The sequence below is a fragment of the Trichosurus vulpecula genome, chromosome 5 (genome assembly GCF_011100635.1).
Source record: "Trichosurus vulpecula isolate mTriVul1 chromosome 5, mTriVul1.pri, whole genome shotgun sequence".
In the NCBI taxonomy this organism is placed as follows: domain Eukaryota; kingdom Metazoa; phylum Chordata; class Mammalia; order Diprotodontia; family Phalangeridae; genus Trichosurus; species Trichosurus vulpecula.
Genome location: NC_050577.1, coordinates 40100403 through 40122350, shown reverse-complemented (window position 1 = coordinate 40122350; position 21948 = coordinate 40100403). Strand labels below are relative to the sequence as shown.

The 21948-nt window shown below is 42.2% G+C and overlaps 1 protein-coding gene across 2 annotated transcripts; it reads left to right on the top strand.

The window, feature by feature from the left end:
- Positions 1-6: 6 nt before the first annotated feature.
- ASTE1 (asteroid homolog 1) lies at positions 7-9688 on the top strand. 2 transcript variants are annotated; one of them, XM_036758684.1, is made up of 5 exons: positions 7-338; positions 2887-4212; positions 5804-6014; positions 7555-7747; positions 8787-9687. In XM_036758684.1, exons 2-5 carry the CDS (start codon positions 2908-2910, stop codon positions 9106-9108), a joined length of 2031 nt encoding a protein of 676 aa, XP_036614579.1. In that variant the 5' UTR covers positions 7-338; positions 2887-2907; the 3' UTR covers positions 9109-9687. The 2 variants fall into 2 exon arrangements, with proteins under 2 accessions (XP_036614579.1, XP_036614580.1); XM_036758685.1 differs by lacking the exon at positions 7-338 and adding an exon at positions 2205-2280 and having other exon boundaries at positions 8787-9688.
- Positions 9689-21948: the final 12260 nt, after the last annotated feature.

Below are 21948 nucleotides of genomic sequence, written 5' to 3'. Positions count from 1 at the left end.
TCGCTAGGAGACGGCCGCGGGGAAGTATGGGAGGCGGCCATGACGGCTCGGGAGGCGGGAGGAGCTCAGGCGCGCAAGCGAAACGTTCGGTTCTCACGGGGACGGCTCCCTAGCGTCCCGTAACCTCCCTGCCCTCTCACGTGTCACCCATGGCCCCACATAAAAGCCTCCCAGGGGCAACAGTTGTGGGGAGTAGGGGGAAGAGCGCTGCACGTCACATCCGGCCACTTCCGGTGCCTTGATCTCGCGCGAGCCGCGTTCCGCCGGGACTTCCGGCTGTGCGCCCCATCCTCGAGCTTTCTGCACAGCTGGGCTCCTGGGCGCGCGAGGAAGAGCAGGTGGGGCCCGGGGCCGCTGCCCGCCACGCGGAGGTGGGAAGGAGGCCCGGATGGAACGCGGGGGGTGGGTGGGGCGCGGGAGGGAGCCCCCGCCCCGGGCTGTCCCGGGACTGAGGGGCGGGGCCGAGCCCGGACTCCTCCCCTCTTCTTTTAGTCCATGAGCAATTATTGAGCCCTCCCTGTATGCGGACCTGCTAGGTGGCGCTTGGCCTGGAGTCGGGAGGACCCGAGTTCAAATACGACCTCAAATAGCTGTGTGACCTTGGGCAAGTCACTTTACCCCACAATGAAGTCTAACATAGACGTCAGTCGGCCTGGTGCTGCTATTGTACGGGGTGCCCCAAGAGCCTCGGCCTGAGCTACGCTTTTGGGGGCTCCCACGCTCTCCTGGGCGCCCCCACATTTCTGCATCTTGGAGCTGATGAAAGAAGCAGCCAAGCTTGTTCAGTTGTGCCCACTCTCCCAGGCTTTTCTTGGCGTGATTTTGCCTTTCCCTTCTCCAGCTCATTTTGCAGATGGGGAAACAGGCAGAGTGAAGCGACTCACCCAGGGTCACGCGGCTAGGAAGTGTCTTCGGTGGGATTTGAACTCGGGACAGGTCTTCCCGACTCTCCAACGCACGGCTTTCTGCTGTGACGGACCCTTCTCAGAGCAGTGCTTTTTAAACCATTGTGGGGGGAGGGGAAGGAGAAATTTCAGTTACAGATTTTTGAACATTTTTTCTCCATATCCAAGTTAATGAGATGTATTGAAAAAAAAAAAAAGGATGGGATCTGTGGGCCTTGGGTTAAGAACATCTAGTAAACATTCCTGAAGAATATTTCCAAAAAAAATCCAAATGGTACCAACGAAAAATGCTTTCTGGGGGTGATCAATACGGTCCCAAATATAATATTCATATGCAAGGCAGGCACGGCCCGATGACAGAAGAAAGGTCATCTCTCTGAGGTTTGAAAGACCCACACGTCAAAGGAGGGCTCTAGAATCTCCAGTCACCACTTGCCACGCAAACCTATCCCCTAAGATTCCCTGGGAAGTGAGGCTTACTTCCAAATGACTGGACAGCTGATTGCAATTCCGAGTGGCAGTGGAAACTTCCATTTTGTTCTGTGGCCGATGGTAATCAAAGGTGCTGAGACTGAAACACCTGAAATCAGGTGTGCCTTCTGACCAGTGAAGCCCCCACCCTGATAGGTCAACAGGTAATGAGGAGGTGGGCTGACCAGGAAACACCTGAAATAAGATTTTGGCCGTGGCCCCCTTCCCATCTTTGATTACCATTGGCTACAGCTGGTGACCAGCACAGGGACTTTGGAGGAAAAGAGACCCGTTTGGCTTAAGGTCTCCAGGGAAAGGTTCCTCCTTTGTGAGTGAGTACACACTGGTGAAATCTTCTCACCTGGTGATCTTCTCCAGGTAAGAATAATACATGTCCTGTGCCTGTTCTGGGTGTCTCTGTGTGCTGCGGCTACTCTCACAGTGAGGTTGTCAATAGGTTGTATGTTTTTATAGATGCTAAGATTATTCTGGTGATTCTTGGGTTAGCTTTCTTTGAAATTCGTTTTAAGAAAGTTTAAAACAGAGGCAAATTTCAAAGTAGCATCAGTGAAGTTTCACAGGGTTGGTTTTTTTTGTTTGTTTTGTTTTGTTTTTTTGCGAATGCACTTTGATGAGTAAAAACCAAGCTGCTTTTTCCTTGTTGTGGCTGATCGGCTGGAGAGGGGAGGGTGGTCCTGATGGTTTGTCTTTGGCTCTCATTCTCCAATTTCTTTAGGTTAGGTCTCCAGGTTTTAAAATGTTCCTCCCTCTTGCCTTCATTAGCATAACCAGAGTACCAGGCCTGTAGCTGGACTTTCCAGCTGAACCAGATGACCCTTTGCAGAGGGATTCCTGTAACCTTAAGAACGAGCATTCTTGGAGACCATACCTTAAAAAAAAAGAAGTAAGAATTTCTGAGGGTCTTTTTTTTTTTTAAATAATGGAAATTGCAGCTCAAAGAATCCCTACATGGTCACCATCTGTGGCCAGTGAAAATTCTGAGAGACGGTGCTCCAAGTAATGAAGAAATTAAATTATTATGTAGGCTGGTCAGCAATCAAATTAATGGTCAGTTTTTGGTCAGCCTATTTAATTAATAAACTTCATTACTTGGAGCCCTGTCTTGGAATTTTCATTCACCCCACAGTTCACAATACAAGTGGATAGTAGGTGATCATGAGTACATTTTCTTCTAGAACACAACCTTCCAGACTTACTAAGTGTTTCATTCTCTCCCACCTCAGCTTATGTTTCTTGTTCCTCTAATTTAGCTAAATTACAAACACTTTTTTAAAAAGGTCCTTTTTCTAAACAAAAAAGAAACTCTGGTATAGTCAGAACTCCTAACATAGATTCTAATTGGTTCTTAGGGTGGTGGAAAGCAGTAATTCTTATACCCAGGGTCCCAAAAGTCTTAATGCCGTTTTAAGCGTGGGACAGATATCCTGTAGAGTCTTCAGGATTTCCACAACTTTATTCAAAACTTGGTGCATGTTTTTCTCTCTTGAAGGCAGTTCCTTAAACCACCACTATGGGTATTCGTGGACTGATGAGTTATGTGGAAGATCACAGTAGTCAATTCTTCATTGATTTGAAGTTGAGGGACACCAAAATCATCATTGATGGCTATGCCCTTTTCCATCGATTGTGTTTTGATTCAAATGTGGATCTCCGGCATGGAGGAGACTATGATTCTTTTACCGATGTTACACAGAGATTCTTTGAATCGCTCTTTGCTTGTAAAATTCATCCATATGTTGTATTAGATGGAGGCTGTGATGTTTCAGATAAAAAACTCCTTACTTTAAAAGACAGAGCCCAGGAGAAGATCCAGGTGGCCTATTCCCTTTCTGTTGGGGGGAGAGGAAATCTTCTACCTTTACTTATCCGAGAGGTATTCATTCAAGTCTTGAACAAGCTTCATGTAGACTTTGTCCAGTGCTTCTCAGAAGCCGACAGAGACATTATGACACTTGCTAACCACTGGAATTGTCCTGTACTAACAATGGATAGTGATTTTTGCATTTTCGACCTGAAAGCTGGCTTTTGTCCTCTGAATGGATTTCAATGGAAAAACCCGACTGCGATTAAAGATACATTTCACTGCTACATCCCTGCCAGATGCTTCTCCGTAGATAAGTTCTGCAGTCATTTCAACAACATGAATAAAGCCCTGCTGCCTCTCTTTGCTGTGCTGTGTGGTAATGACTACATCAATTTGCCTGCCCTGGATACAGTCTTCAGTAGAATGAGTTTCACCCCCGGAACCTCCAGCACCAAAGGGAGAAAGCACCAGAGGATTCTGGGACTCCTGAATTGGCTGTCCCATTTTGATAACCCCCCAGAAGCCTTAGATAATGTTGTGAAGCACCTGAGAATGCATGACAGACAAGCAGTTAGAGAACTCCTTTGGGCTTCAATGGAGGAATACCAGCCGTCTCCAGTGAAGCTGCAGGATTTCTTCCAGCTTGGTGCTTATGTATCTCCCTGCGCCACTAACCTGGGCTTACCAGAATGGATACAGCTGGCTTTGGCAAAAGGGCAACTTTCTCCTTTTGTTTGTGACACTTTGTCATTACAGCGAACTATTCTTCACACACAGGTGGAGAACATGAGGTGTCCAAGTGCCCATGTTGTCTCTGTGTCCATTCGGAAAGTCATCTATGGGCTTCTTCAGAATTCTTCTCCAAATGTGAATAATGTGTCCCAAAGCACAGTGGCTAAACAACCATTGGCTTTCAGTGAGGTAGAGAGGATTGATAAGAACATTGCAACAAGAGTTACTCATGCAGCAAAGCTCCCAGAGGAATATCGGGAGTTAGGCAGATTGACCGAGGTAAGTGTTTCAGGACCATGGTAGCAACAGCCCTGCATGTGGGAGCTATGGATCATTAGTGACCATTTTATATTCTAGAATGTGGGCTGTATGAAATCTAGAGCCTCGTGCCCCCAACAGTAATAGAGAAGTTAGGAAGATGGGGCAGGAATTGGGGGAAAGATGATGAGTTCAGTTTTGGAAATGTTGAGTTTAAGAAGGCCACTAGCCATCCAGTTTGAGACATCTGAACGGAGTTGAAGGTGTAAGATCAGAGGTCAGCAAAGAAGTCAGGGCAGGAGAGGTAGACTAGAGAATCCTCAATAGAGATGGAAGTTAAATCCATGGGACTGATGAGGTCACCAAGTGAGGTCGTGTAAAGGGGGAAGAGAAAAGGGCCCAGGGCAGAATCCTGAGGGACGCCTCCAGTTAGAAGATGTGATCTGGAGGAGGATCCAGCCAAATAGAGATTAAGCACCTTGTCCTAAGTCCTAATCAGGTGAGTAGAATCAGCCTAAACACCCACATTCCCCCAAAGCCTAGTACGGTGTTCTTTCTACTATACCACACTGCCTCCACCTGCGCAGAGAACCACAATAAAACCATCCTCATTCATTGAAGTGATAAGAGATCTTAGCGATAATACCATGGCTCCCAAAAAGTCTTCATGGAGTTTTAAGCATAAGTAGGTTAAAGCATCTTGTGGAGGACACACTATATAATCCAGTCTAACAGATGGAAAAAGTAACTTGGTCACCACCCACAAAAGCTATAAGGTCAGGTCCATCACTCCACTCCACCACTGCCTCCAAAGCAGTATATAATAAGGGCCCTGGAGTGAGATAAAGTGCTCAGCACAGTGGACAGAAGGGAAAAGATGGCTCTGCTCTTATGGCTAGAATCATCAGGAAAGGGACTGTAGAGGAGGGAGCACTGGTGTGGTCCTCGGACAGTGGATGATATAGAAGGCACAGTGTGGCCAAAGGCCTGGAGGTGAGAAAAACACACTGGCAAGTCAGGCAGTGTGGCTGACACCTGGAGCTTCCGAGCCCTGTTTCTCCTCACCAATTTTCTCCCACTGGGCACTATCTTCCCAGTCCCCCAGGCTTCAAACTTCATTTAATTACTTTAAGGCGAGGATCTAATCAGCTTAGAAAAACCACTGGCTCTGGAGTCAGGGATTCAAATCCTGCCCTGAAACCACCTTATGACCTTGCACACTGCCCCTCCCTGGGCATCTGTTTCCTCATCTCTAAAATAAGGGGTTAGGTTAGGTGGCCTTCAAGGCCACCTCTGGCTCTAGACCTGTGAACCTATGAACAAACTTAATTTTTATAAAAATAACGCTGGCCCCAAAAGTTTTGTGTAAGACTCCAGTTAAATGAGATAGGATACATGCAAGGCATTTGGTAAGCCTTCAGGGGCTCTGCAAGGGTTAGCTATTTTTGTCCTTTCAGTAGCACAGTCCTTTCAATATTTAACACCTTTTTAAAGAGATAAACTTAACAGTTGAAATTCATATTTCAACTGTATTGTTTAATCCTATACTTGCACTTAAGAAAAATGCCAAGTTCCTCTCAACATGACTGAGAATCCTGTCTGCTGTTTTCAGCTTTCTCTCTCTAAGCGCAAGATTCTTCTGCTAGAAACCCTGAGAGTGAAAGAGGGCATCTTGGAGCCAATCCCCGCTTCCCTGAAGCTCCCTATGGCTGTCACTTGCTTTTGGTTGCAGTCCTTAGAAGCCAAGCCAAGATTGTATCATGTGCAAGCTTTACTGATGGGAATGCTGTCTGGGCAGTTGCACAAGATAACCAGTGAGCCTGGTAGGTAGCTGTACTTATACCCTAAAGTTAAAAAGGCAGGGGAGGGGGGAGACACATTCTTTATCATTTCCTAGCTTCTGATGTGATAGACCAACATCTGCTACCTTGATCTCCCTGACCCTTCACCTTCAATGGTAGCTTATGCAAATAATGTGTTTTTGGTATACAAATCATTTGCCAGTTTCTTCTTCCTCCCAGTTCAGAGATAATGGTCATTACCTTTCACCTGAGATGGTTATTTATCATAGCTCTATAATAAAACAAATACCTACAAGTACAGAAAATTATATGGTCATATCCTAGCTACACTGCCATCTTTACCGCCACCCCGCCTCCGCCATCTTCAGTTGATATATGAGCAACAATAGGAAAAGCAACATCAACGTCTCTTCTTTCTGCTAGAAATAATTCATTTTGAGAAAATGTCATTGTTATCGAGTCATCCTTTGTACAATGAAGGTATCTGATTCCTTTGAAGAAAAGGCCTGGATATGACAGCTTTTCTTTACCCAAGTGCAGCAGCAGTTCTGAATGAGTTGTCATTGTCTGAATTTTCAGCGATTACCTAGTTTCATAAGAGCCTACTTTTTTCTAGAATAATTTAAATGGAAAGAATCAAAGAAACAGGACCCTCAGCCTTGTACAAAAATACCCAAGAGTTGTTCTGCTTAGAAGGCTCTTTGTCTTAACTGTATCTTTTCATAATTTTATTGCTATGTATGAGCCTAATTAGAGCTAGAAAGCAAAAGAAGCAATTGCCTCACTGTTGTGGGGTTTTGTTTTTTTTAACCCTCATGTTTTATTTTTTCTGCTGCGTAAAAGGCATGTGAGAAAAGGCCTAAGAGCAAAATCTGCTAGCTCTCTTGCCGAGTTCAACAGAAAGGCCCACGTCAAGGGTGTGTCCATTTTCCTTTAAGGACTGTGGACACTGAGCATGGGCAGCCTCAGTGCCCTCCTGCTCACAAATTTGAAACAGGGTAGGGCCTTTATGTATTTTCCACGTGCTCCATAGAGCCTGTCTGTGTAGATCTTCCTTTGATACTTGCGGAAGCTGATCGTTCAGTTTGGGCTCCCATTCCTGTTAGATTTTATCATTCCTCTTGGATGCCAGCATGGAGGTATTTACCCAGAAGGGTGAGCTGTAGCACTTTTCTGGTTTTCATGAAAATGGATTTCAGTTAGATTCTTACAAAGAAAACGTTCATTTACATTTCACAGACCAAATGATTTAGAGTACTGAGGCATAGGTTTACGTAGTCTAAGACTGTCCTGGAAATCTAACCAGTGTTCTGGAAACTAGCCTAAGCTAAGTATTCTGCATAGTTAAGTTTAAGATTCGGATGAGAATTTTCAGTAGAGTATTTGAATTCAAATGCTTTCAAGGCTCAGGTATTAAAATAGCAAAGTGTCAGGATAGCAAGATTTTTCATAATTTAAAAAAAAATAGCATTTCCATTTGGTCATTCATTGCCTTTGAAACTTATGGAATCTGTATGGGTGGAGAAGATCTGAAAGCCTTTAAGCGTTCTTTTTCATCTAGATAATGAGGAATTGTATGTGGATGGAGCTAAGCTGCTCTGTGACCAGTTTCTTAAAGTGAAAGAAAATAAACTACAGAGAAGATTGGATTTGGATACAGCCCACGTTTTCTGTCAGTGGCAATGCTGCCTCCAGATGGGATTCTATCTGAATCAGCTTCTGTTGACACCTTTACCTGAGCCTGACCTCACATGGTAAGTTAAGCCAGTTACAATACCACCAGGCCCAGAAAAGTACAGAAGATAGGGATAAGGATTTCATCCATCACTATGTGACAATAGCAAAATCATTCTTTCCTGGTTCTCTGTCTGTTAATGGGTCAATTTGGTCATTTTTCAGAAGCAATACTGTCTTTCTGTCTTGAGAGAGCTCTAAACCAGTGAATTCATAGTGCCAGACCAAAAAATTAGGACTTAACAGTTGGTCAGTTTGGGCCTGAGTCTAGATGTTTTGTTTTGTTCTGTTTTGGGTGGTAAGTCCTACCACACCCCTATGAAGTTTCAGCAATTTTTCTGTAATTAAGAGTCTCAAGAGAATTGGCTGGGACGCTGAAACATTTAATGGTGTGGCCATGGTCAACCTGGGTTCAGGTTTTCCTTGTTTCAAAGTCAGCTCTGTAGCATACCATGGTACGGTGGAAAGAACCCTGGCCTCTGGAGCCAGGGAACCTGGTTTTCCATCCTACTTCTATAACTTTGGCAAGGTCCCTTAAATTCCACAAAGCCCAGTTTCTTTGTACTAGCTGGCCTGAGGACCCTGCCAGCTCCACATCTATCCACCGGGTCATGCCTGTGTCTTTAATAGACATACCTAACCAGTTTCTATTGTTGAGTGATACTTGTTTTAAAATGAACTACTTCAACCTGTTTCTAAGAACTGGCTTTTCTAATCTAGTGAATTTGTTTTGAATTTATTGGCAAGCCTGCTCAGCCTACCACCATCTGTAACCTGAGCTTCTAGCATTTTACTCACTAATTGGTACTTTAGATGCTTCCAGACCAAGACTTTCATGACCTTTCCATCCTCAGCAGGACCGTGGCCACAAGTTAGTACTTTTAGGCAAGACTTTACAGTTTCACAGGTAAATAAATAGGATCCCTTGGGTGTCAATTTTTTACCTGACTGTAGCTTAATGTGAAGTGCCAAAATTCTCAGTGCAGTTTGAAGCTTTAGTATCTCAGTCTTCTCGTACCTCAGTGAGAACATGAAGTGCTTTCTTTTCCACTTGGACAGGCTCTACAGTGGGACTCTTATCCATGGACTCTCTCAAGAACTCTCCGCTTCATCCTCAACAGAAAGTCTCCTGAGCGTGTGCCCTGTAGCAAGGCAGCTTTATGACCAGCTCTTCCATGCACTGAAATCCACTGTCCCTTCAGAATGCTTTTCCCAGAGGGAGCAGTCAAAAGCCAGAAAGAAGAAACAGAAGAAAAATCGTGCCAGCCCGACAAAGCACCGAGCAGGCATCTCCCTGGAAACCAAGTCCTTACATGATCATGTCAGCAACAGGTTTGGGCTCCTCAGAGTAGAGGACTCAGAGGACCAAGGTCAGGGGTGAGGAGTAAATCCAGAAGTGTTTTCAGTCTCATGGATTGTGACTTTCCAAGTCATTTCCTTCCAGAGAGCAAGCTGGAAAGGTTTATTCTCTAAATCAGCCATGCTGCAGGGATTTCACCACACCCATCACTTGGTAGTACTCAGTACAGTTGGAACCTGGGGAAGATGTCAGTACAAAATAATAATTGCTGGAAACCTCTCTCATGGTCCACAGTAGTTGGCTAATACTTAAAATAGATTATCGAACTGCAGCAGCTCTGGCTGTGTGTGGATGTGGTGTGTATATATGTAGGTACGTATATGTATAGATGGACACAGATGCACATATGTATGTGGAAGTGTGTGTGTATACACGTATGTATATACAGAGAGAAAATTTTTAAGGTTTTATATTGTATACGTCCCTGTAAAATGTATTTTACCCCTGGAGATGCTACAGCATAGCCCTGGAACTGCCACAGGTTTAACTATTACGGGGAACCAGGTAATTGCCATTTTTAAAATTATTTATTTTTATACTACTTTTTATATGTTTTCATATGCCATTTACACTGAAATAAAATTGCATAGCATAAAACCAGAATGGTTTGGTAGTGTGTATTTTGTTGCAACCAGAGCAGCCCACACACCTCTGTGTTTTAATCATTGGACTGTGAAGAGAGTAACAGGGACTGTGCCATGGAGGACAGCCCACGCTTCAGGGAAAGGTTTTCAGTCCAGGAGACCTGGACTTTTCAAAGAGCAATTCTCATCTGTTGACTCCAACTTTTGCCTCAAGCTCTTGGTTCTGGACCTGCATGAGTATTTTTTGGCATGAGACCATCTATAAATTAATGTCATAGCTGTAATGCATCTGAAAATGGATTATGGTATTCATCTGTGAACCAGGTCTGAGGTAGTAAGATTTAGTCTTTTAGGAAGTGGGAAACATAACAAGCTGCTGTGAAAATGAAGAAGCCAGGAGCTTTGGGACAGACAACTACTGATGGTTTTTAAATAGTCTCCAGATAAGCATGTTCCTTGAAGCCTTACATGCAAATTTATGTTTCTTAATTGGCCATGGAACTGTTTTCATATTTTTATACATTATTCATTTTGGTTTTACTCACTAAGAAATTTAACTTATTTAATGATTATCACTGGCATTTAAATACTTGGTGGTCATTATGTATTCATAAGCTACTGAGACTTTGGGAGAAGTCTAATAAAACAGAATAGGCTAAACAGCATAGTATAAATAAAAGCACAGTCAGATCCATGGAAAGGATGGGAGAGAGATTACACCTACTGTGATGTGGGAAGTTATTTATTGAGGGCAGAGAGTGGTTGACAGGAGCCTCCAGTAGGTCAATCTGTGATGGTGAGTACTCGCTCTCAAGCCATCATCTATCTATGAGCACTAACCAAATCTTCCAAGGCATGAAATTAGTGGGAGAAATGTAGGCCTTGATTTGTCTCCTAGCTATTTGCTTCCTATTGGCAGGATTTTTTTAAAAAAAGTCTGTCAGTAACAGACGGATAAAACACTAATCTAACAAGGGAATCGAAGGAAGGATGTTAAATGTTTTGTATATCTACAGTTAAAATACTCTTAATTTTTTCGATGTGAATTGATACAATCTTTAAAAGGTCATTGGCAACAAGTTTATTTACATGTAAGGCTGTTTTTTTAAGGTTGATTTAATAATTAGTGATTAATTTTCCCCATTAGTCAGACTTAGAGCGAGCATAAGGTGAGGATGTTATTGCCAATCTTGTCAAGATCTGGACATTCTCTAACTTTGAGTTGCTTGATAAGTAGTGATAAAGGCCTCGGCTCTGTGCCCATCTTACCCCTCCCTTGCTCTTCTCTTTTCTTGGGATGGGCTTTGCTCACTCACCTCCCCTACACTCGAAAAGGTGGGCACCCTGCTACAACTCAACACTTGGGGACCTAGGAGAATACTATTGAGGGGGTACTATTTAGCAAAGTATCTCCTGAACCCTCATTGCTGTGCTTCCTGTTTAAATCAGTCACAATGACACGATTAACTCAAATATGAAACATTTACCCAATGAGAAGACAAAGGCAAGAATCATGAAAACATAAGTTAAACCATAAACCTGGGTCATACTCTCCCACCAATGCACAAAGGGGAGAATGGACACAAACTCAGAGAAATCCAGCAGTGAAACATAAGAAGGGAACCTCATGTGCATGGGGCAGCTCGAGCCACAACCAGACTCCATTACAGGCCTGGATATTTCTAGTCTTCTTAGGGAACAGTCCATACTATAGCTCCTTTGGGACAAACCCCACCTTGAAGCTCTCTCTCTTCTGTTGGATGAAACTGCTTCTCTGCCAGTCTTGGGCTTGAAGTAGTTAACATTCCTTTAGCTTACAGCAGCTGTAAGTCTGGGATCTTCAGGCTTCCCAGGTTGGCTTTCTGGACTCTCTTTTCTCAGTTTCTGTGAATTAAAAGCTATCTTCTCAAGTAGCTTCTGACACTTCAAATCAGGGTCACCTCATGTATAGCAACCCATCTTTAATTTAGGTTGAGAAACCCCAAATCTATAACTTGTCAGATATAACACGAATACTTAATATCCAATAGTCCCTTGAGCTACAAAACAGTTCTTTGATTCAGTGGCCCCCAGCAATAAATTTTCCAATTCTAAAAGGTTTGTATGCAAATCGTTTGTTGGGGAAACTGAGCTACAGCCACCTTTACTATTAGCCAGTGCCTTTGCCTCTGAGGGCCATGCTTTCATTCACCTCCTGTCAGAATTCTTCCTCTGGCACGTTTATCTGAAGGGCTGCTTTTCTTGCTAGCTTTAGTGATTTTCCTCAAACTGCTTTTCTAAGTATGTCACACGAAGTGTCCTTTTTCCTGTTCATAAAATATCCCCATAAGAAAAAGGCAGTTATTTAACACTGGTAATTGATGTGTTTTCAAATTTCCTGTTCATGTTTACATCCTTATGACCTTGGGGTAAATTAAGGATTTTATATAAATGGTTTTTACTGAGTCAGACTGGAGCTTAAATTCAGATTTTTTCTTGTTACTTAAAAAAAAAAAAATAGCCAGACCTGTAATTTCAATGTAAGGAACTCCTGATGATGAAACGCCTACTAATAGAAATCTGCAACTCTTCTGAACTTAGTCTTACAGTTGCCTGGTGGCTCTTAGAGGTTGTGAATCCTTGGGTCACAGAGCCAGTATATATCAAAGATGGGACTCAAACCCCGGTCTTGGCATTTCTGAGCCTGCCTCTCTAAAAGTTATTTACTGCACTTTTATTTCCTACTCCCTATTTTTAAATCCTTTATTTGGTAACTGGCTAGCACCTTTCCAGATTTCACACATTCTTCTTTGCTACTCTGTGTTGTACTGGGTATTTTTAGTAACCTATAACATACCCTAGAGATTCTGGGCTCACTACATCTGACTTCAAATCCAAAATTCATTACATTATACTATGCTGTATCATCTGGAGACAATCTCAAAACATTCTACAAGTTTGAATTCCGTAATTAAAAGTTATCTATGTCATAGTGATAGTCGGCCTATTTGCCTCAGTCAGACTGAGACCTGCTAAAGACCTTAGCTTTAAAAGGCCAAGGTCTTCCCCTGCATCTGGGGCCATCTCTAGTCATCCTGATGTGTATCTGGCCACTGGACCCAGGTGGCTCTGAAGGAGAAAGTGAGGCTGATGACTGCACAGCTCTCCCACCTGCATGTCATGGTATCACCTCCCTGAGATTGTGGTCCTCTTCAAAAATGAAGGCCAAACAACAATAGTGTATATATCATGGCAACACGAAACAATACTGATTCTCTATCAGGGTGATCTTCTGAAGCTTTCTGCTGTTTGCATTCAATTCACTTCCATTTTAAATGAGGTGTATCTGAAGTTTGTGGCTGAAGTTTATTTTTTTCAGGAGAGGAATATTATTTTGTGTGAAAGATCATGATTTCAAAGGTGGAAGAGACCTTATCAGTCACCTATTCTAACCCACATCTGAAAAAGAATTCCTCCTACAGCATACCCAGCAGTGGGTCATCCAGTCTTTGGTTTAAGACCACCAACCAGGAGAAACCCGAGATAGTCCAACCCACTTTTGAATTGTTAGGACATTTTTCCTTACATCAAGACTAAATCTGCCTCTGTAACTTCTTCTCACTGTTCTTAGTTTGGCCCCCTGTGGCCAAATAGAGCAAGTCTAGTAACATTTTCAAATCATTTTTAGTTAAACATGTCCCATTCTATTCTCCCCATTTTCCCCAGCATAGTTTCTCAAGCTAAGGATCTTCAGTTCTCTCAAATGATCCTCATGGCATGGATTGAAGAGCCTTTGCTGTTCCAGTTAGCCTTCCTCTGGTCTCCCGCTTATCAATGTACTTCCCAACCTGTCAGATTGTATTGAGACTATCATCTCGCTAAGACTAGAAGCTGTGCCCCTTATCATCCTGTCATTAATTCCATCTATGACAGAGTCATGAGGAGTCTAGAGAAATACTTGTATCTCCTCCTCCTATTAGAATGTAAGCACTTCATTATCATTATTATCCTTTCCTGTTTCCAATTGCTCAAATGTACTGACCTTTGTAGGCTTCTCTCAATTCCTGTAATTGCATTTCAGAGTTTCAGCTCGGCTCTGGTCTTTTCATCACAAAGAATAGAATGCTTGAAAGCCTTCTATTCCATTAAAGGTCTATTTTTTTTCTCACAAAAAAAAATTATACTCAGACTTTCAAGGTAAGTAATTCTTTCTTGTAAGTCTCTTTCTTTTCCCTCTTGGAATTCCTTATTCCAAGATTTTCTCTCCTTTGTTATTAATAGATGTAAGATAATTACTGTGACTTCTTGCTACTTGAACACTTTCTTTCTGGATGATTGCAATTTTTTTTTTGGCTTGGATTTTGGCTATGACATTCCTGGAATTGTCAGTCTAGAATTTCTTTCAAGAGGTGATCAGTAGATTCTGTTTTCACTTTACTCTCTGGTTATGGATAGTTTTCATTTATAATTTTTTTTTTGAAAAACATAATTCAGGCTTTTTTGCCATAGTTTTCAGGGAATCTAATTATCTTTAAATTGTCTTTCATTTTTCAGGTCATTTGTTTTTGAAAGTAGATACCTTACTTTTTTTTTTAATCTTTTGATTTTGTTTTAGCATTTCTTTTTGTCTCATGGAAGTGATGATTTCTCTTGGCCCACTCTAATCAGTTCACAGGACAACTTTCTATTTTTCTTCTAGATTCTAGATAAGTAAGGTTCTCCACCTTCCTTCACAAAGTACATATATTCCTTCCAATTCTTTCTTCCAGAGCTCTTATTTAACATATAATTTCATATTTTATTTCTTCTAGGTACTCTTGTAGACTTTGTAGCCAAGCGTATTTTTTCTCTCAAATTCTGTTTATCGTTTTAGTGGAAGTACTTTCTTCTTATAGGTTTATCTCTTGGATATCTTATAATCCATAATACTTCTTTAGAGTGTTCAGCATTTTCATTTACTCATATTACCAGCTGCAGTTTCTGATTTGGTACTTGGTGTCAGGCTTTTCCTGCTCCAAACTCATGAGTGGAGTGGTCAAGAATGATTTGGCCCTGACCTCAGTTATCCAAGTTTTATCCTATCCACTGGCTTTTCCCTCACCTGGTATATTCACTCATAGCTCTGGAAGCTTTCAATGGGAAAGCTCTATGATCTTCCTGACCCATGGGGATGTCCCTAGCAGTCTTCTGACCTCCTAAAACATACTCTATCAGAAGATCCAAGTCATTATCTACCCTGTGGCTTCCCTCGCCTGGATGCTACTGCTGGTGTATAGCCTGGATGCTCCGTATCACCTACAACATATGTGCTTCTCTTTGTAACATCCTAGATTGAATAAAACTTACTCGTGTTTCTCTTTGAATTTCTTCATCTTCCTTTTTCTCCTTTGGAATACCATATTTGATATTCACTACCAAGTTTGATCGGTTGCCCATTTTAAATTGTTGCTGCCATAAAAAATGGGAGAGCTCGGTACCTATATGATTTTACACACAGTCATCTTAACTGGACCACAGAGTAGATTCTTTAAAAATGCACGTTTCACTGAACTGAATTGAGCAGCGAGAAGATTCACTTGGATAGAAGAAAATGAAAATCAAGGTAGGGAGGAATTATGGCACCCAAAGGCTAGGTTAAGGAATTTAGATCTTATATGGTAGGCATAACTCATATTTTGAACAAAAGGATGACATCTTTTTTCTGTATTACTGCAACTTTCTTAACCAGTATCTTAGCTTCCAAGTTCTGCCTAGTCTAATCACTCCTAGACACAGCTGTTAGAGTGATCCTTCTCCAATGCCACTTTCTCAATGATACCACAAGTACTATTACTGCTATTGTACAGATAAGAGTTTGGTATCCAAGAGAGACAACTAACAAAAATATAATACCAGAAGCCATTGTCCCCAGCTGCATCAAGAGATACGAACAAACAATTTTTAAGAGAATAACTGCAAAGTATACACGACCACATGAAAGAATGTTCAAAATTGCTAATGATGAGGAAAATGCAAACCCAATCAATCCTGAGGTTTCATTTGACATCGAGCCAATGAGCAAAGACGACAAGAGATGAGAATCTTTAATGTCGGAAAGGCTGTGGAAAGACAGGCACACAAAAACAACGTTGGTGGAACTATGAATCCACACAACCATTCTGGAAAGCAATTTGTAATTACGGGAATCAAATTACTAAAATGTACAGACTCTTTAACCCAGAGATTCCCATTGTAAGGCATATGCCCCAAAGAAGTCACTGATAAAAGTAAAGGTTCCATATTCACCAAAATATTTATAGCAACACTTCTTCGTGGTGGCAAAATTGGAAGAAAAGTAGATGCCCATCAGTTGGGAAATGGCTAAACCAATTGTATGTGAATGGAATGGAATATCATTGTGCTATGAGAACTGACAGATATAACCAATTTTCTGTAGAAAAGCATGGAAAGATGTCTATCAACTGATGGGATGGGAAGTTGGCAGAGCCAAGAAATCAGTATACACAACTACAACAACGTAATCCGCTACTACAAAACGATCAAAACTGAATATTTACAAAATTACCAAGATCAAGCTTGGCCCCAAAGAAAAGACAGGAGAAGACATCTCCACGTATTCCTTGGCAGAGGCTAGCAACCATGGGCATGGAACATTTCATATAACCTCAGAGTATTTTTGAAGTATTAATTGATTTTGCTGAATTATTTTCTTTTCTCTCCTCTCCCCTTTAAAAAATTATTTGATATATGGGATAACTCTCTGGGAGAAGGGAAGATAGCTACAGAAGGAAATTAAGGTGAGTAAAAACAAACCAATAATCTTATTTTTTTAAAGGTAGGAGAACCAGATCATTAGTGTCACTCAAGCAAGGAAAAAAAGCGTTTCAGGGAGAAAGTGGTTAAAGATATCACAGGTAGCTAAGAAACTCAGAGGGAAGAGAACTGAGAAAATATCCATCTTATTTGGCAAGAAAGCCGTTAGTGACCTGAGAGCAACTTCATGGAGTGTTGACCATGGAGGCCAGATTGCAAGGTTTGAAGAAGTAGGAGGAAAATGCCAGTTTGATAAGCTTAGCTACAAGAAGTGGGAAAAAACAAGGAAGGAGCTAGAAAAGATGGCAGCATCAAAGGAAGGAGTTTTATCTTCTCAAAACGGGAGAAACCTGGCCATGTTTAAAGGCAAAGGCAAGGAATCATGTTCTATGGACAGCCCCTCTTCAGTATTTCATGAGCAAGTAGGTGGTCGCATGTCACCCCCTTGCATGGGTACCCAGTCCAGGTTACTGCCCCAATAGTCCATTATATGCCAGTGCCTCAGATGCCCCTTTCAGTTGTCATCTCTACCACATTTGATGTACACTCCAGATTTACTGAGGTTCCACCTACCACATAACTAACTCATTCATGGCACCTATTTCAGTACATTCTTTTAGGTCCAGAATAACTAGAACAACAGATACTCCCAGGGACAGGAAGACTGAACAAAAAAACAGCTGTAAATACATCTTTTGTCATGTAGCTCTGGAGTTGAGCAGACTGAAAGTTTTATCTTTCATAAAGCCTATGCTTCCTGGAACCAGAACATGTCAAAATTGTATTCCTTTTTCTATCACTATCAGGAAGATGGATGTTGTACATTTATGTATTTATTCTATAATGTCTTTTTCAAGATTCCATTTGGGTTAATCTAACTCAATCTGTCAGCTTGTACTATGTGCCACCTTAGAAGTGAAATTTCTCCTGGGTAGATTTAATAAGGGAAGAAAAAACATTCCTTCATGTCCACAGCCATTTTACTGAGCCACAGATGATAACTGCCTTTGCTCCTTTTCTTCATGGTTGCAATTTATGTTTAAATCTAGGCCAAACCTAGCTATAGAAAAAATTCAGATAGGGACTTCAACATTTGGAAAGAAGCAAGTTGGCAGTCTTCCAATCTGTTAAGGACAAAATGAAATCATAGGATCATAGATGAAAAGTTGTAAAGAACGTTTAGAGGTCATCGAGTCCACACCCTCATTTTGCAGGTGAAGAGACTGAGAACCAGAGAGCTGAAGTGATTTTCCCCAAGTCACACAAGTAGTAAATGGCAGGCTCAGAATCCGAACCTGGGTCCTTCTAGTCAATGTGCGGCTTTCTTTCCACTTATCCTCTGCTGCCACCCCATAATCCATGTAAAAAAGTATTTTAAATTTTATCAAGGCCTGCACATCCCAGAAGGCATAATAGTGATTATTATAGCAATAATAATAATACAATAACAATAGCGGCTAGCATTTAGCAACTTAAATATCTCATCCTCACGACCCTGGGGGATGAAAAGTTGTATTATTAATATCACTGTAATTCCTACCAATCTTTGCTTATGTTTGAAAACAGCCAGCTAGCTGACACTTAGTCTCCAAAGCGACTCTGACAGGTGGGGGCTCTACCTGCTGGGTGAGGTCTTGGTTTAAACAATTTGGTATAAAAAGCAAGCTAGCTAGAAATGTATGATGCTCAGTACTCACGTACACCATTTGACGTTTTTGTTTTTGGAGGGGGAAGGCAGGGCATTTGGGGTTAGGTCACACAGCTAGTAAGGGTATCAAGCGTCTGAGGCCGGACTGGACTCCAGGGCCGGTGCTCTGCTCGCTGCGCCCCAGCTGCCCCTCAGATACACCATTGGAGATGTACTGAACGCTCACCTTCAGGGCTAGACAACAGCAGGGTGGAAAGTGCACCGGCCTTGGAGGCAGAGTGCCTGGGCTAAGGTTTTGTAATTCCTTATTCTTTGGGGCATCATCTATCCTGAGGCATACAGAACCATCACATCCATCCGCCACCTACGTGCAGAAGCGTCACATCACATCCAGCATCTTTGTTTCACAGATGAGGTGGTGGGATCCTAGAGAAGGTGAATGACATGCAAGGTCCACGTTGGGGGTGAGGGGAAGGTCCAGGGTTTTAACGCCATGATTCTTGGAGTTAAAATCTAGCATTTTCCCCACCAGTCTACCATTTTCCCCACCAGTCTACCATACCTGCATCTCATCAAACTTCCCCCCCACCCACCCCCCGCCAAAATTATCCCGGGGCAAGACTTAGTGGGTAAGATTCACCAATTAAGATGTAAATAATGTTAGTGCAGCAGGTAGAGTTCTGGATGTGAAGTCAGGAAGACCTGAGTTCAAATCTAAGCTGAGACACTGAGTGACCCTGGGCAGGTCACTTAACCTTTGTCTGTAAAGTGGGGATAATAATAGCACCTACCTCCCAGAGTGGTTTTGAAGATCAAATGAGTTTTTTTTGAGGGGGGAAGGCAGTGCAATTGGGGTTAAGTGACTTGTCCAAGGTCACACAGCTAGTGTGTCAAGTGTCTGAGGCCGGATTTGAACTCAGGTCCTCCTGACTCCAGGGCCAGTGCTCTGCTCACTGCGCCACCTACTTAGCCCAGTGCCTAGCACAAAGTAGACTCTTAATAAATGTTTGTTCCCTTCCCTAACCTAATACTAACTATACAGAGTTGCTACTGCTGTTTGTCCTTCATTCTCGAAGAGGATCATGACATCAGGGAGGTGATGCCATGACATGCACATGATTTGGATTTAAGCCTCATCTTCTCCTCCAGAGCCATCTGGGTCCATTGGTCAGATACAGATCAGGATGACTGGAGATGGCCCTGGATGCACTGAGAGACCCTGGCCTTTTCAAGCTAAGGTCTCTAACAGGTCTCAGTTTGAGGCAGCACCTATTCAGTGATTAAAGCTTAATAAGGTGCAGAGTTAAGAGAGTGAGAGAAAGCAAGTGGAGACACCGTTAGGGCCTTTGCCAGGACTTGGATTTTATAGGAGAATCAGATAATTGGACGAAGGAGGGTAAAGAATGGAAAAGTCAGCTGTTTGTGGAATTATTTTTTTCCCTGTTCTTTCTTACATTTTAAAATTCTGTTAGAACAGAACTCAAATGGACCACAGTATGCTCTATTATACAAAAACATTTCTAAAGATCAAAACAAATGGCAGTTTTAATGTTCAATCGCTTTCCTCTCATGGGTGGCAAAACTTACATATAAGATAAAAAACAGGGTGTTTTTTTTCTTTTATTTACCAAACGAGAGGATTGGACTCTGACGTCTACTTTTTTTTCTAGCAATAAAATCCCATGGTTCAATGTACTATGCCTCCGTAAGCAGAGATTTGCTAATGAGTACCATACAAGCCAGCCTACCTTCTCCATGGGACGTGAATGGCAAATAAAATGATGAGCTCAGCATCACTTTCCACTCACCTGGCATAGACTGGGATTTGTTCTGAGCAAGCAGCTATTCCCAAGGCTAATGATAATGGCTTACCAACATTTATTCCAGTGGTATACAGGATAATTTTGCTGCTACATGCCTGATGCCCCTACCATAGAGATCTATATCCTGCCAAATGTTAAAGGAACAGATGTCCTACTGATGCTTCTGAGGTAATTGCTTTCCAGTCAGTTACCTCAGTAATAAAGACTCATTTTAAAAGCAAACTCGATTCGATAGAGCCACGATTTGGTCTCCTGATGTCAGCCATATTGGATCATCACTTGTCTTTGGGATGCTGCCCAAATTTTTAAAAACCTGCATGGAGAAACGCAACTCCCTTCTTTTACATTATCCCCTTGGACAATGTAAGTCAGCTTACTTTGTCATAGTAAATATATAGGGGGTAGAAATACAGATTAGGGATCTGGTTCATATTCGAATGCTTTGTGAGACATTGGGGCCACATAGTCAACCTCATAGGTATTTCTGACACAGCTAAATATGATTGGATTCAGTTTTATTTATTTTTTAAAGATAATTTCAATATTTTAAGGGGGAAAACTGAACAGAACTTCACTACAAGTCTCTAATCAAAATTCATCTCAGAAACCCATCTGTGGTTACTAGGTTAATAAATGAAATAAAATGATCTTTTTGAAAATCGTAAGAATTGGATGTAGCTTTTAAGTCTTCAGCCCATTCTTCTTAAACATTTCTGCCCTACGGTCATTAAACATCAAATATGTTGGCCACCCTTACACATGCTGGCATACCCTTGTTACCTCTTGCCTTGTCCTGCTCAACCCACCTCATTTCAAGGGGGTGGAGGGAATGCCCTGTTAAAATTTTAGAGAAGTCTCTACCCTTCATAAATTTAGGGAACCAAGTACAGTACTACTGGTGGCTCTCATGGTATCAGAGAATCTTAGATTTCAAAGTGGCCTCAGTGACCATTCCAGGTCAGGCTATCCTTGACAGGAACTCACTCTACAACACAATCTAGGTAATGTTAGTTTATGGTTTTCTAAGAATCTAAGTCATTATGCTGCCTGGACAGATCCATTTCTATTTGAGTTTGGCAACTGTTCTATTCTGATGCCATCTTGCTCAATGCAGGATGTTTACCCAACACCACCATAAACATGCTATTCCCAACAAACATTCTATATGTGCCAGGCTCAGTGATGGGTTTGTAAATGCTATACTGGGGTCAGAATTGTTCTTTAGAGCTTGGGGATTTAACTGGAAGGGCAGAGAACTTTGAACTGCATTCAAGGAGGATCATGGGAATCAGAGCTGGAAAGGGATTGATATTGCCTCATCCAGCCCTTTCATTCTGTAGCTAAGGGAATTGAGGCCCAGGACTACAAACACACCTGGACTCTGAATCTAGGCCCTGACTCCATATCCAGTGTTCTCACCACTCTTTCCAGTGAAAACATTTTTAAAAATCTCTGATGACACAGTTAGCACATGCTAAATGTTCTGAGTATTAGTTACTTTTTGCCCCAAGTCTCTCCTACTCCAAGCATCTACCACTCAGCTGCCAGAAGGATCTTAATTAAGTTTAGGTCTGACCATGTCCCTCTCCAACTCAGACTCCAGTGACTCCCTAGGACCTCCAGAATCAAATACAAAGTCCTCTGACACTGAAAGCCCTTTGTACCATGGCCCCTTCCCACCTTTCCAGTCTTATTAAACCTTATCCTCCCCCACGTACTCAGAGACCTAGCAAAACCGGCCTACTTGTTTCTCACACAAGGATGGTCCAGCTCCAGACTCTTCACATCCACCTCCTGGATTCCCTGGCTTCCTTCAAAACTCAGTGAAAATACTAATTCCCAGAAATTGAGGGGGGCAGAGCCAAGACGGCGGGTGGAAAGCAGGGACTTGCCTAGGGCTCTCCCCCAGGACCCTCCAAACACCCATAAAAATGGCTTTGAACAAATTCTAGAACTGCAGAACCCACAGAATAGCAGAGGGATGCAGGGCTGCAGCCCAGGACAGCCTGGATGA